Source organism: Bombina bombina, chromosome 9 (genome assembly GCF_027579735.1).
Source record: "Bombina bombina isolate aBomBom1 chromosome 9, aBomBom1.pri, whole genome shotgun sequence".
In the NCBI taxonomy this organism is placed as follows: domain Eukaryota; kingdom Metazoa; phylum Chordata; class Amphibia; order Anura; family Bombinatoridae; genus Bombina; species Bombina bombina.
Genome location: NC_069507.1, coordinates 7,014,910 through 7,030,597, shown reverse-complemented (window position 1 = coordinate 7,030,597; position 15,688 = coordinate 7,014,910). Strand labels below are relative to the sequence as shown.

The following is a 15,688-nucleotide window of genomic DNA, read 5'->3' as shown; positions in this document are numbered from 1 at the left end:
CTAGGCCTCCTTAAAGGTACAGTACGCTTTATTGCAGCAGGAACAGAAATCGCTCTACTAGCCAAGTGCCTGTTATGACACCAGGGCTTTCCAACATTATCAGATCAGGGCCACATTAGCAGTTATTTCATTTACAGGCCTGGTAAATGGTTCCAGATTTGTTTTGCTCACAATAAATTGTATACGTTGCTGTAAACCATCTTTACATGACCAACATTGATAGCATCACATAATGCATGTATGGGGAGACCACCCCCCATGCATGCGTGTGGGGCCAGACACTCATACAAGGTATTCAGCTACATATGCATTGGCTTTATACATAAGACCCGCGCTGTGTCTGTGGCTATTGCCCTGGGTGTTAGGTTTATTTTTACTGTGTAAAATCACAAATGCATTTCTTCTTCTCTTCCAGAGCTTTTTAATGACAAAAGCAACACACATGAGTTTGTTAACCTTGTAAAAGAGCTGGCATTACCCGGAGAGTTGACGCAGACCAGAAACTATGACTTTGAGTTCATGCAAGTGGAGAAACCATATGAATCGTACATTGGGGCTAACGTGAGGCTGAGGTATGGAGCAGCAGGACAACTCCTGTGGTTTTATTTATTTGTACCTCAATGTGGAACAGCACCAAAGGATAGGAGTGCTCGTGCAGACAGGTGAACTGCCACTTCACCACATAAATGTAGAACAATGAAAGTGTCCACAGCTCTCCAATGCTTGAAAGTATCTTTATTTAGAACAAAGTAGCAACGTTTCGAGGCTAATGCCTCTTAATCATGCATAGGCTAATACTAACTTAACACACCTTATTGGCGCCACAGGGCCCACAACCTATAAAAATAGTGACACCTACTGGTGTTCATATACATTACATTAAAAAGTTATTATATACAATTATATATACATGCTTAATGACATTTTATATTTTACTGATGGAACATGTAAAGATTATATTTCATTTAAATTTCACACATGTTCTAATGAACAAATGATGTAAATCTTTTATTTGATGATAGCAAGGAAATGTATAACTTCAGGTGAATACTTTCCAAAATAAGACTATGATAAAAGTTTAATTCTTGTTTTATCATGTATGATTTATTTAATTTTATTGGATAGGGACTACAAGGGTCATTAATGATATTACAAAATAAAATTATTTCTACTATTAGTTGGACCTATATTAGAATTTGATTTGTACATCAAAAATACTGATAAGAACACCTTACTCAGATTTGACAGCTTTCACCCAAGACCTTTGGTAGAATCTCCCCCCAAGAGCCAGCTACTACGTGTAAAAAGAATAGTTAGTAACACCCAGAAATGTAACCAACGTATAGATGAAATGGCACACAAATTCATTGAAAGAGGCTACCCAGCCAAACTAATTGAAGAAAAAAAGCATGAGGTATTAAAGTTCCATAATAAAAGCAATACTGTTAAAAAGAGAACAGGATGGTCTTTATTTCTCAGTACAGTCACTATAGTAAGGAAATCACTAAAAGTATAAGAAAACATTGGCATATACTTAGTGACTGTAATGACAAAATACCTATCTTTAAAAATCCTCCCTTAATGGCCCATAGACGTGTAAAAAACTTGAGAGATCATTTGGTAAAATCGGATGTTGGTCCAAGTAGAGGCAGTATACAAACCCATATAGGCAGCAAAAATTACGGTACATACCCATGCTTAAATTGCATGAGCTGTAGTTCCATAATTAAAGGCAAATTTTTCCATCATCCCCATAATGGTACCAGATATGATATTAAAGGTTTTTATTCGTGTGATACTACCCACGTTGTATATTTAATCAAGTGTCCATGTTCTTTGGTTTACTTGGGTGAGACCACCCGGAAGGTAAAAGATAGGATGAGCCAACATCGCTCCAATATACGCTGTAAAAATAAAGAGGCCCCTGTATCTAGCCACTTTATAGAGAAAGGACATAACATCAGCCAAATGAGATGGCAAGTGATTGATCAGATAAAATCTCAGAGAAATGGACAAGACAGGGAAATTTTATTAAAACAAAAAGAATCCTGGTGGATTCATAAGCTAGAAACATTGGTACCTAGAGGCCTAAACAGAGAATTAGATCTGTCAGTTTACCTCTAATACAAGTCTAATATAGGTCCAACTAATAGTAGAAATAATTTTATTTTGTAATATCATTAATGACCCTTGTAGTCCCTATCCAATAAAATTAAATAAAATAAATCATACATGATAAAACAAGAATTAAACTTTTATCATAGTCTTATTTTGGAAAGTACATGGGAAGTATTCACCTGAAGTTATACATTTCCTTGCTATCATCAAATAAAAGATTTACATCATTTGTTCATTAGAACATGTGTGAAATTTAAATTGTTTAAGATTTTTCTTGGGATTTTTTCCAAATTTAAATGAAATATAATCTTTACATGTTCCATCAGTAAAATATAAAATGTCATTAAGCATGTATATATAATTGTATATAATAACTTTTTAATGTAATGTATATGAACACCAGTAGGTGTCACTATTTTTATAGGTTGTGGGCCTTGTGGCGCCAAAACCAACAGGTATATAAGGTGTGTTAAGTTAGTATTAGCCTATGCATGATTAAGAGGCATTAGCCTCGAAACGTTGCTACTTTGTTCTAAATAAAGATACTTTCAAGCATTGGAGAGCTGTGGACACTTTCATTGTTCTAACTGCATAGAGCTGATACTCAGTGCTGCGGGGTTATGTTACTGCTATGGGTGATGATCTGATGCTGCCGCTATAAACCAAACTACTGTATTGTAAAGTATCTTATTGTGTTTATAACTCGAGGCCATTTACTAGTTACAGATCTAGTGGAAACAAACCAATTAAAGCAGCAGAAGGGGGAAACTTTATCATTTTCTTGTAGTTGGTCTCCAGCAAAACCAAATATATCCATCATTTACCCAGTAGTTCTTAGCTACATCCCTTACATGAAGCGGTTTCTTGGAGGACCTGGTAGCAATCAATCAAACTAAGGAGCGGTCGTACCACATGCGGCGATTTAATGGCCCACAGTATATGTCCATTTATCCCCCACACCCATGGCCAGAGATTCCACTTTCTAGTAAAGTTTATCTTCTGTCATTATTATTTGTATAGCGCTAGATCTCACACGCTTTAGGGCAAGATAACAATCCAGTAACCGTTTTCAACTGCCCTAAATAGCAGCACCCTGCTGATATCTGCTGCAGCTCAGAAAATACCAGAATATGCACCTTGTCATCCCATTAACCATTGTTTACTTGCAGCCGCTGGCGGTGTAACAGCAGTCGCTACCCATGAAAAGAAAGAGGGGACTAAATAAGCTTTATATTGAAAATGTTTGTGTATGTATATGTGTGTGTATGTATATATAATATATTATATATTTCTGTCCATCTGCATCATTACTTATATATCTGTGGGAATATTTACTTTCTTTTTTAAGACACGATGAGTCCACGGATCATCTTAATTACTAATGGGATATTCATCTCCTGGTCAGCAGGAGGAGGCAAAGAGCACCACTGCAGAGCTGTTAAATAGCTCATCCCTTCCCTCCCACCCCAGTCATTCTCTTTGCAATTGTTGCAGTTTCAGAAGTATCCTCCCAGCAACACGAAGAGGAGGGTACTGCAGTAGTTTCTGAAGGAGAAATTTCAGATTCAGAGGGTTTATTACCTCTGACCGACTCTGAGGTGGTATCTTTCAGATTTAAACTTGATTAGTCTGTTACTCAGGGAGGTTTTGGTTACCTTGGACGATAGTGACTCCACAATGGTGGTTGTCCCTCAGAAGTCTAGTAAACGACAGATATTTTGAAGTTCCTTCCTATACAGATGTATTTTCAGTCCCTAAAAGAGCTACTGAAATCATTGCTAAGGAGTGGGAGAGACATTCCTTTTTCTCACTTAAAGAAAAAGTTTCCAATAGCTGATTCTGTTAAGGAGGCTTGGCAAACTGTTTCTAAGGTAGAAGGAGCCGTCTCTACCTTAGTTAAAAGAACTACTATTCCCATAGAGGATAGTTGTGCTTTCAAAGACCCAATGGATAAGAAGTTAGAGGGGTTAATCAAGAAGATTTATGTACACCAGTGTCTGCAGTGGCAACCGGCTGTGTGCATTGCCACCGTCACTAGTGCAGCGGCATATTGGTTTGATGCGCTGTCTGAGGCCCTCAGGACTGGACTTCCTTGGATGAGATCCAAAATAGGATAAAAGCTCTTAAGCTAGCTAATGCCTTTATTTCGGATGCTTCCCTTCAAGTTATCAAATTGGGAACGAAGATATTGAGTTTCTCTATTTTAGCCCGCAGAGCTTTATGGTTAAAACCTTGGTCTGCGGATGTATCATCCAAGTCTAAACTTCTAGCTATTCCTTACAAGGGGAAGACTTTGTTCGGACCTGATCTGAAGGAGATTATTTCTGATATCACGGGAGGTAAGGGTCATCTTCTCTCGCAAGATAAGAGAAATAAACAAAAAGGAAGAAAAGGCAATTTACGTTCCTTTTGATATTTCAATGGAAACTCTTCCTCTTCCTCCTCTACGCAGGAACAGTCTAAACCTACATGGAGACCCAGCCAGTCTTGGAACAAAGGAAAACAGTCCAAGAAGCCCGTTAGTGATTCCAAGACGGCATGAAAGGCATTCCCCCGATCCGGGACCGGATCTGGTAGGGGGCAGACTTTCCTTTTTCGTTCAAGCCTGGGTTCGGGAGTTCCAGGATCCTTGGGTAATAAAAAATAGTGTCTCGGATACAAACTGGAGTTCAAGGTTTTTCCTCCCAGAGGCAGATTTCTACTTTCAAGATTATCTGCAGACCAGACAAAGAGAGAGAGGCGTTCTTACACTGTGTAGGAGACCTCTCCGCTCTGGGAGTGATTGTTCCCGTTCCAATTCAGGAACAGGGACTGGGGTTTTATTCCAATCTGTTTGTGGTTCCCAAAAAAGAGGGAACCTTCAGACCAATTCTAGACCTCAAGAGTCTAAACAAGTTTCTCAGGGTACCGTCTTTCAAGATTGAAACGGTTCATTCCATTGATCCAGGAGTGTTAATTTATGACAACAGTGGATTTAAAGGACGCGTATCTACATGGTCCCATTCACAGGGATCATCACAAGTTCTTAAGTCTTCTCTTCCTTTCGGTCTTGCCACAGCCCCCAGAATCTTCACAAAGGTTCTGGGATCTCTGTTGGCGGTACTTCGATCAAAAGGCATTGCAGTGGCGCCTTATCTGGATGACATTCTAGTTCAGGCGCCATCCTTTCAGCTAGCAAGATCACACACGGACTTGTTGATATCCTTCCTAAGATCCCACGGCTGGAAGGTAAATTTAGAAAAAAGTTCCTTAGTTCCAAACACAAGGGTAACTTTCCTAGGAACCGTAATAGACTGTCTATGAAGATTTTTCTGACGGAGGTCAGGAAATTAAAAATTACCAATACTTGTCCTCGACCTTCAGTGGCTCAATGCATGGAAATAATCGGGTTGATGGTGGCGGCAATGGACATCATCCCGTTTGCTCAGAGCTCTGCAGTTGAACATGCTGAGACAGTGGAACAGAGATTATTCGGACTTGTCCCTTCGTCTTCTCCTGGAGCAGGAGACAAGGGACTCTCTACAATGGGGGTTATCTCTGGATCATCTCTCCCAGGGAACATGCTTTTGCAGACCTTCTTGGGTGATTGTGACAACAGATGCCAGCCTTCTAGGGTGGGGAGCAGTCTGGGGCTCTCTAAAGGCTCAGGGAATATGGACTCAGTCTGCTTTAACCATAAACATTCTGGAACTAAGAGCGATCTACAATGCTCTTCTGGCCTGGCTCCAGTTAGCTTTGCACAGTTTATCAGGTTCCAGTCGGACAACATAACGTTAGTGGCCTACATCAATCATCAGGGGGGAACAAGGAGTTCCTTGGTGATGACAGAGGTATCCAAAATACAGTGAGGCCTCGGTTTACGAATTTAATTAGTTCTCCGGGTCGTTTCGTATTGCGAAAAATTCGTAAACCGAAACACGGTTTCCCATAGGAATGCATTGAAAATCAATTAATGCGTTCCGGAGGTCCGAAAAAATTCAAATAAAGTGTCCAAAAAATGCTCCAAAAGGCTTAACAACTTGCTGCAAATGGCTCCAATGTCTCCAAAAGGCTCCACAACTTGCTGCAAATGGCTCCAAAAGGCTTAACAACTTGCTGCAAATGACTCCAAAAGGCTCAACAACTTGCTGCAAAATGGCTCCAAAACCTCTCCAACACCTCCACACTGGTACCCAAACTTCATTAATTCAATCATACTTGAGTATGCAGGGGGCACAGGGGCCACTGGTTTCGTATTGCGAAAAATATTCGTAAACCGAGGGGGGCAAACCGGCATTTTGTTTCGTATTGCGAAAAAAATTCGTAAACCGAGTCAATTTTTCCTCAAATTTCGATTTCGTAAACCGAAATTTCGTATTCCGAGTCGTGCGTAAACCGGGGCCTCACTGTAATTCAATGGGTGGAGGCCCATTTTTGCTGTCTGTCGGCGATCCCCATCCCAGGGGTGGACAACTGGGAGGCGGATTTCCTGAGCAGGCAAACCTTTCATCCGGGGGAGTGGGAACTCCATCCGTAAGTGTTTTCCAGCCTGATTCTCACGTGGGGTTAGCCGGAATATTAGTAAGTGAAGAAAATAGCAGGCACTACGTACACAGATTTATTTGCAAAATAAAATCCCAAATTTATTAGAAAGTATACACGGTAAATACCAATCCAAAGATATCAGTCACTCACAGTCAGGCTATAGGTGTGGACAAAGGCAACAGTCTGACGCGTTTCCCGCCCCCTACAGGCGCTTACTCATAGACCTAGTATATGTCTAAATAGTATGCTATTTATACCCTGCTAATTAAAAAAGAATTAACCCTAAAATGCTCATGAAAAAAAACATGGCACCAAATTAAGTTAGTTCACAATTGCTGACACAAGCAATATGCATGTACAAGCAGTACTATATACAAGTCAAACAATCTATTCATATACTGAAGTGCATAAAAGAACTGTTTTCAGGCTTAGTTAAATCAACATGGGTAAAGACAAATGTTATGAAAGAAAAAATAAGTGAGCAAATTCTCTACTTTAAATGCATAAGAGCATGTCTATATAAGTGGAAGGATGGCTGGACATTATGCAAATGATAACATTGAGACTAAAGTAAATAAAACAGAGGCACTATACTACTATATGCTCTGAATATAATACTGAAGTTAAAGAGAAACTGACATACTATGTAAGCTAAAATTGCCATGGACAGATAATGAATAAAGCAACAAAAGGTCTTTTAGATATCAATAAAAAAAATTCTGTCCCATTCTCTGTTCATTCCAAAAGGACTTCTAGTCTTTAATTGAAGAATCCAATACATTTCCTTTCTTTGCAATATGGTATATCTATTTCCTCCTCTAGGGGGCACAATAGCTACATCAATAATACGAATATATAGATTAGCTATATTGGTAAAGTGTTCACCATTGAAGTGGTTAGCTATAGCTGACTCCTTGACATAATTTTTGGTGTCCCTGAGATGTTCACTAAATCTCTTTCTAACCTCCCTAGAGGTTTGGCCAACGTACTGAAGCTGGCACAAATTACATGTGAGAAGGTAAACAGGGAAAGTAGTGCCACAATTGGCGTAAAAATTTGTATTGTACCTCCGTTGGGTGATATTGCTTGTAAAATAGTCACCCAAGCCAATATGCGCACACATACCACAATTTTTTTTTTTTCAAAGAGCTTTATTGAAAATAAATCAAACATACAATTTCTATAATCTAAAACATTCCATAACAAATATAAAATTTACATAGTGATCCTGTGTGCGTATAGCTCTTTTTCATTTTCAGTTTTCCAAATAGTTGTTGCATATGAAATATGTGTTCTGTTCTTTGTAATTGGAGTGTCATAACTACATCTAAAGTAACCTCAGTACAAATGAGGTATGTGTAAGAAGATTCTCTTAAGAGTGAGAAGAAAGAATAAAGAGAGAGAGGAAGAAGAGAGAGAGAAAAAAAAAAACAAAAAAAAAACGGGAGGGGGGGGGGGGGGGGTTTAAGAGGAATGAAAGGGGGACGGTGGGGAGAGGGAATTTTATATGGTGCCATTCAAGACTGCCAGGATCATTTCATGGGTATCAAGTTTATCTATTTTAAGATAATGGTATCTTTCTAGCGTGATGAGTTCCAGTACTTGTCTCCTCCACTCAACGGATGGAACGCTCTGCGTCTTCCACCTCCTGGGAATGAGTTTTTTTGCACCTGTGATCATTATCGACAGAAGTGCAAGCTTTGCTGGTTCGGCAATTTTGGGTAACAAGCAAAACAAGATGCTTTCTAGTGTGTTCGGTATGTGTGTGTTCAGTACTTGTGACATAATGAGAAAAACATTCTCCCAGAAAGTTTGCAGTCTGGGGCAGGACCACCAAACATGTGTCAGTGTGCCCTCTTCTCCACAGCCTCTCCAGCAGGTGCTACTTAGGGATGGAAACATTTTGTGGAGTCTAGATGGGGTAAGATACCATCGACTCAGTAACTTTATATGAATTTCCTGAATAGTGGAAGACACCGATGAGCGTTTTGTTAGCTCAAAAACCCTAGCCCATGAGTCAGGATTGATGTCCTGGGATAATTCTTTGTGCCAACCTATCGTGTAAGAAGGCGGAGTAGTCTGGTCTGTAGTGGAGGTTATTTTATATACTAGTGATATGAGGTGTCTCGTGTATTCGAGAGAATGCATAGTTTTTCAAATGGAGTCATTTCTCGGCCTAGTTCGTTCCGGTATTTGTGGTGGGATATGAAGTGAAGTAACTGATGGAAATTTAGCCATGAAGAGAAAATCTCTCCATGCTCCTCAGCTATTTGGGCATGGGTTTTAATCTTGTTGTGTTCCTTAAGGAATTGCATGGATCCTGTTTTGAGGCTGTACGGTGGTTTATTACGGAAGCCCATGCCATGGAATGGGAGCTCCACATTTTCTATGATCGGAGTGAGGGGAGAGTGTCTGGATGAGATATGGGTGCTTGTGGCTAGTGTTTTATCCCATTCGGTGAGAATTTCCTTCGTTATGGTGTATTTGTTTACCAGCTTTGGTCTATGTGAAGGGGAGGTCCATGCTAATGTGCCCATGTTATTTATTGAGAATAATTGTCTATCTAGTTGTAGCCAAGCTTTATCTGTTCTATTGTGGGACCACTCGATTACTCGTTGTAGTAGTATTGCTTTCCTATATGCTTCTAGATTTGGCAGGCCTAATCCTCCCCTATCTCTTGGCATGTACATGGTCTTTTTTGGAACCCTGGGTCTAATGTTTGCCCATATATATTGTTCTATTATGGCTTGCAATTCCTTTATATAACCTCTTTGTAGAGGGAGTGGGAGGGCCCGAAGAACATATAGGATTCTAGGGAGGATATTCATTTTGAAAACGCCTATCCTCCCCAGCCATGATATGGGTTTGTTTTTCCAACTAGATAGGTCCCTAACAATGTTGTTTTTTAAGGGGATGTAATTATATCTGAAAAGGTCTTGGATACAGGGGGTCAGGAATACTCCTAGATATTTAAGTTTATGGTGTGCTATCTGTACATGATATTTCTCCTTCAAGTTGTGTATATGTTGGGCCTGTGTGTTGATGTTCATTAATTCGGACTTGTTTAAATTTAGGAGGAAATTAGAAACTGCCCCATACGAATCTAATTCTTTCAATAGCTCGGGTATTGAGGATTCTGCTTCGGTTAATGTGAAAAGGACATCGTCTGCATATAGCGATTGCTTATGTTCCTTATCTCCTACCACAATGCCTTTAATTTTATCGTTTAGTCGAATCTTATGTGCTAACACCTCAATAGATATGGCGAACAGTAATGGTGAGAGTGGGCATCCCTGCCTCGTCCCGTTATTAATGTTGAATGAATTGGAGAGCGTCCCATTAACCCGGACCCTCGCATTTGGGGCGGACTAAAGCGCCATTGTCATGTTGAGAAAAGCCTTTGGAATTCCCATCTCTTTCATCGCTCTTTGTAGAAAAGGCCACCCCACCCTGTCAAAGGCCTTTTCTGCGTCTGTCGCAAATAATACCATAGGGATCCCTGTTACTTTTGCGTGATTTATTAACTGAATGACTTTAGTTATATTGTCCCTCGCTTCTCTCCCTGGGACAAACCCCACCTGGTCGTTTACAATTAAGTTGGGTAATGTTTTGTTCAGCCTATTCGCTAGAATCTTTGCCAATATTTTCATGTCTGTATTGATCAGAGAGATAGGTCTAAAGTTTCCTGGGCATGTTGCTGGCCGTCCTGGTTTGGTAAGAACCGTTATGTGTGCTTCTAAAAGATTCCTAGCTAATCTTGGGTCTTCTCCAAGCTTATTAAATAATTGTAACATATGAGGGGCTAAAACTTCCCCGCATTTTTTGTAGTACATAGGTGTAAAACCATCTGGGCCGGGGCTTTTCCCTGAAGGCGTGTCTTTAATGGCTTGACCACAATTTTTAATAAGGCATTTAAAATTCCCTTGCTTATTAAGCCACCTAGACCCTGTGAGGTGTGCTCTTATAACATTGCTGGGAGAAAGACTTCTTGCTAAAGTTTTTGTTTTTTTAGCCACAAATTTACAATTTTTGATTATGGGAGCTAGTGTGGGATCTCCTTCAAGTATATGAAGGTGTTTCTGTAAAATTTTGGCTATTTTTGTATACTGACTGGTGTACTCAGTGGTAAAAACAATGGCTTTGTTGAATGAATTATCTTTTGGTTTTACGATAGCTAACATCATATGATTTAATATTTCTACATTTCTCCAATGCTTGTGCATTGTATCCCCTAGCTATTAGTCTGTTTTTAAGATCCATGGATTGTGATTCATAAATTTCTGATGACTGGGTTTTTCTTTTTAACCTTATAAACTGTCCTCTCGGGACAGCTTTGATAAGGTGACTGGGATGCTGAGAAGTGGCGTGCAATATCGTATTGCCTGCAATAGGCTTACAATAGGTTTTGGTAACTTTGTTCCCATTAATCTGTAAGGTTAGATCAAGATAGTTCACCTCAGTTTGATTGAATATTCCTGTAAATTTGAGATTCATAAAGTTGTCTAAAAAGCCAATAAATTTATTAAATAACTTCATCCACAGGTTTTTTGAAAATTATCAAGAGATCATCTATATATCTCACAAATAATAATATATCTTCTAGCCATGGGTTAAGTACACTGTAGATGTAGGTTAGCTCCCACCAGGAGACATACAGATTAGCGAACGCGGGGGCGAATTTAGCCCCCATAGCCGTCCCACAAATTTGTCTATAAAAAGTCCCTTCAAACATAAAGTAATTGTGTGACAGCACAAACCTGAGAACATCGCCAATATACTTCTTAGTCTCAAATTCTAGACTCAATTCTCTTTCCAAATTTTTTTTAACTGCTTCTATCCCAAGGTGTTGTGGTATGGAAGTATAAAGAGAACTAATGTCTACTAGTAGCTAAGTATTGTGCGGTTCCCAAACCACTGTTTGTAGAGTATTAATGAGGTGAGAGCTATCTTTTAAATAGGATAACTGTTTAACAACTAGCGGCTGAAGAATACCATCTAACCAAGCCCCCAAGGGTTTAAACAAGGACCCCACTCCAGAAACAATTGGCCTGCCCTGGAGGGTTAGTGAGGTCCTTGTGAACCTTGGGGACATGGTAAAAGATATGAACAAGAGGGTTCTTAGGTACCAAATTATCCAAATCAGACTCTCTGAAAACTCCTAGGTATATACCTTCAGTGATCAATTTCACAAGATACTTTTTATAATCAAAAATAGGATTACCTGTGTGCTTTTGATATACCTTGGATTCTGACAATTTGCGAAAGTGCTTCACAAAATTAAGACTTTGTCAAGAATGACAACGCTTCCCCCCTTATCCGAATTTCTAATCACAATCTGATCATTATTTTGGAGAGTCTTAATAGCCAATCTCTCCTTATAGCTCAGATTATGGGGGGGTGGCATTGTCATTCATGGTCTTTTCCAACTGAAGAATGTCCTCCTGAACCAATCTTTTAACATAGCTAAACACGACAAGGAGCAAGCTCAATGAAAAGGCGTTAAATTCCTCAGGGATAAGGAAGACTGTGACACTGATAAGGTTTACAACTGCGCGGCTCTCAGAAAGTTACAGAGAGCAAACCGGAATAAACACAATCAATTGTCAATACTACAGGCTCCAAAGTCTATACTTAAAAAGAAGAAAAATCAAAAGAAAGTGGTCTTCAGTGGCTCTGAATGGGAGAATTCAGACACAGAATTGTCATTTATGGGAACCTCCTATGTCTCCACTGGCTCCTCCTCCCCCTCTTCTGTCTCTTCTTCGCTTCTTCCCCCCCCCTCTTCTGTTTTTTTACAGGGTACGAGGGACAGATCGGAGGACACACCCCTAGTTGTAAGACCCAAGACAAGACGGGACATGAAGAAAAAGATGGAGGAAACAAAGAAGCAGGAAAACCCAAGAAGAAGAGAGGACATTAATTGGTGATAGCTTCAGCTCTCAAGGAAACTGTTTAAACAATAAAGACATTGTTGCACTTAGCATTATTAATCTGTCTCATCATAGAATTACTATTGATGAAAGCAAAGTGTTAGCTAAGGGGTTAGGTTTTGCTCCTACGTCCAACTTTTCAGTTTTTAACACACTCCTTGATCTGAACAAATTTATAAGAAAATTGGCACTTAAGCGCTATTTCTCTCTCACTAGAGACACAGTAGAAATTGACACTGAAGAGTTAGTTGATCATTCAGCTTCCCTTCAGTGATGTTGCGAACTGAAAATTTTCCGTTGGCGAACGCAAACGTCTGCACTGTTCGCGAACGGGCGAACCGCCATTGACTTCAATAGGCAGGCGAATTTTAAAACCCACAGGGACTCTTTCTGGCCACAATAGTGATGGAAAAGTTGTTTCAAGGGTACTAACACCTGGACTGTGGCTTGCCGGAGGGGGATCCATGGCAAAACTCCCACGGAAAATTACATGGTTGATGTAGAGTCTGGTTTTAATCCATAAAGGGCATAAATCACCTAACATTCCTAAATTGTTTGGAATAACGTGCTTTAAAACATCAGGTATAATGTTGTATCGATCAGGTAGTGTAAGGGTTACGCCCGCTTCACAGTGACAGACCAAACTCCACGTTTAACGCACCGCAAACAACCGCAAACAGTCCATTTGCACAACCACGAGATAGATAGATTTGATAGATACATAGATTAGATAGATAGATCAATAGATGCAATATACATTTGAAAGATAGGATGGATAGATAGATTTGATAGATATATAATTTCCCAGACAGAGAATTACAAGACTTGCGGCTTGGGACCCATGGTATGGTTCCCAGAGGCAGTTGCGGCGCCAGGGGACGTGTATATGGCATGGATTATAGGGGGCAAATTTGGGGCACTGCGCCTGCAATCTACAGTGCCACCAGATATGAGTGGTGTGTTAAGTAGTACTATTCTGATCAGTTTAGTACCTGTTACGCCCCCTATCAGGGGGACGTGTATATGGCATGGATTTTAGGAACCGGGAGATGGAAAAAGATGCTTGGTCGGTCCTCCTACTTCAAATTTGGGGCACTGCGCGTGCAATCGTGGCCGGACTTTTAGCCAACGGACATTTGGCCAAAACACAAGTGGCTGTCACAAAACAGTCCGGCCACGAGATAGATACATAGATTAGATCAATAGATGCAATATACATTTGATAGATTTGATAGATAATTTCCCAGACAGAGAATTACAAGACGTGCGGTCTGGGACCCATGGTAAGGTTCCCAAAGGCAGTTGGGGCGCCAGGGGACGTGTATATGGCATGGATTTTAGGAACCGGGAGATGGAAAAAGATGCTTGGTCGGTCCTCCTACTTCATATTTGGGGCACAGCGCGTGCAATCTACTGTGCCACCAGATATGAGTGGTGTGTTAAGTAGTACTATTCTGATCAGTTTATTCCCTGTTACGCCCCCTATCAGGGGACGTGTATATGGCATGGATTTTAGGAACCGGGAGATGGAAAAAGATGCTTGGTCGGTCCTCCTACTTCAAATTTGGGGCACTGCGCGTGCAATCGTGGCCGGACCTTTAGCCGATGGACATTTGGCCAAAACACAAGTGGCTGTCACAAGATAGATAGATTTGATAGATAGATACATAAATTAGATAGATCAATAGATACATTTGATAGATATGATAGATAGATTTGATAGATAAATAGATAGATTTGATAGATAATTTCCCAGACAGAGAATTACAAGACGTGGGGCCTGGGACCCATGGTAAGGTTACTTCCTTTTGCACAATCGAGTACAGGTTGGGGATTACCTTTTGTGCAAAGAAATTTCGGCCGGGTACCTTCCACTGCGTTGTCCCCTATCAGGGAATGTGTATATGGCATGGATTTTAGGAACCGGGAGATGGAAAAAGATGCTTGGTCGGTCCGGCCACGAAATAGATTTGATAGATAGATAGATACATAGATTAGATAGATAGATCAATAGATGCAATAGATACATTTGATAGATATGATAGATAGATTTGATAGATAAATAGATAGATTTGATAGATAATTTCCCAGACAGAGAATTACAAGACGTGCGGTCTGGGACCCATGGTAAGGTTACTTCCTTTTGCACAATCGAGTACAGGTTGGGGATTGCCTTTTGTGCAAAGAAATTTCGGGCGGGTACCTTCCACTGCGGTGTCCCCTATCGGGGAATGTGTATATGGCATGGATTTTAGGAACCGGGAGATGGAAAAAGATGCTTGGTCGGTCCTCCTACTTCAAATTTGGGGCACTGCGCGTGCAATCTAATGTGCCACCAGAAAGGAGTGGTGTGTTAAGTAGTACTATTCCTATCAGTTTAATCCCTGTTAAGTGTCTTTTTTTTTTTTTTTTTTGAAGTCACAGTGCAGCACCAGAGGCCAGAAAAATTTGGCATGTACACATGCCTGAAAAATTAGGTATTGTTGCAGCCGCTGCTGTAGCAGCGGCCAGAAAAATTGATGTTTGTTTCCCAGGCAGAAAGTGCCCTAAAACATTGCGGCTTGAACCCTAGTTGGTGACGGATAAGTCACGCAAGTCATCTGGCATTCGAAGATAAAATACAGCAGCGTGTGGACCATTTTTAGCCCAAGGCAGCTCATCTCATCAGGCCTTTTTTACTCGAATGTATCGCCCAATGTCAGTCCCTTCGGGATCCATCCCTCATTCATCTTAATAAAGGGGAGGTAATCTAGACTTTTTTGACCTAGGCGACTTCTCTTCTCAGTGACAATACCTCCTGCTGCACTTAAGGTCCTTTCTGACAGGACACTTGAAGCGGGGCAGGCCAGAAGTTCTATTGCAAATTGGGATAGCTCAGGCCACAGGTCAAGCCTGCACACCCAGTAGTCAAGGGGTTCATCGCTCCTCAGAGTGTCGATCTGTAGTTAAGGCGAGGTAGTCTGCTACCTGTCGGTCGAGTCATTCTCTGAGGGTGGACCCCAAAGGGCTGTGGCGATGCATAGAAGTTAAAATGCTCTGCATGTCCTCCATCAACAACACGTCTGTAAAGCGTCCTGTCCTTGCCGGCGTGGTTGTGGGAGTCGGAGGATTACTTT

General features: G+C 40.6%; 1 protein-coding gene across 2 annotated transcripts in view; it reads left to right on the top strand.

The window, feature by feature from the left end:
- Positions 1 to 15,688, top strand: part of VPS26A (VPS26 retromer complex component A) — a 153,521-nt gene that overhangs the window by 61,784 nt on the left and 76,049 nt on the right. For both annotated transcript variants that reach the window (XM_053691855.1, XM_053691854.1), the window contains exon 4: positions 416 to 572. In XM_053691855.1, the coding sequence (XP_053547830.1) occupies positions 416 to 572 (157 nt within the window). The remainder of the gene's footprint in view (positions 1 to 415; positions 573 to 15,688) is intronic.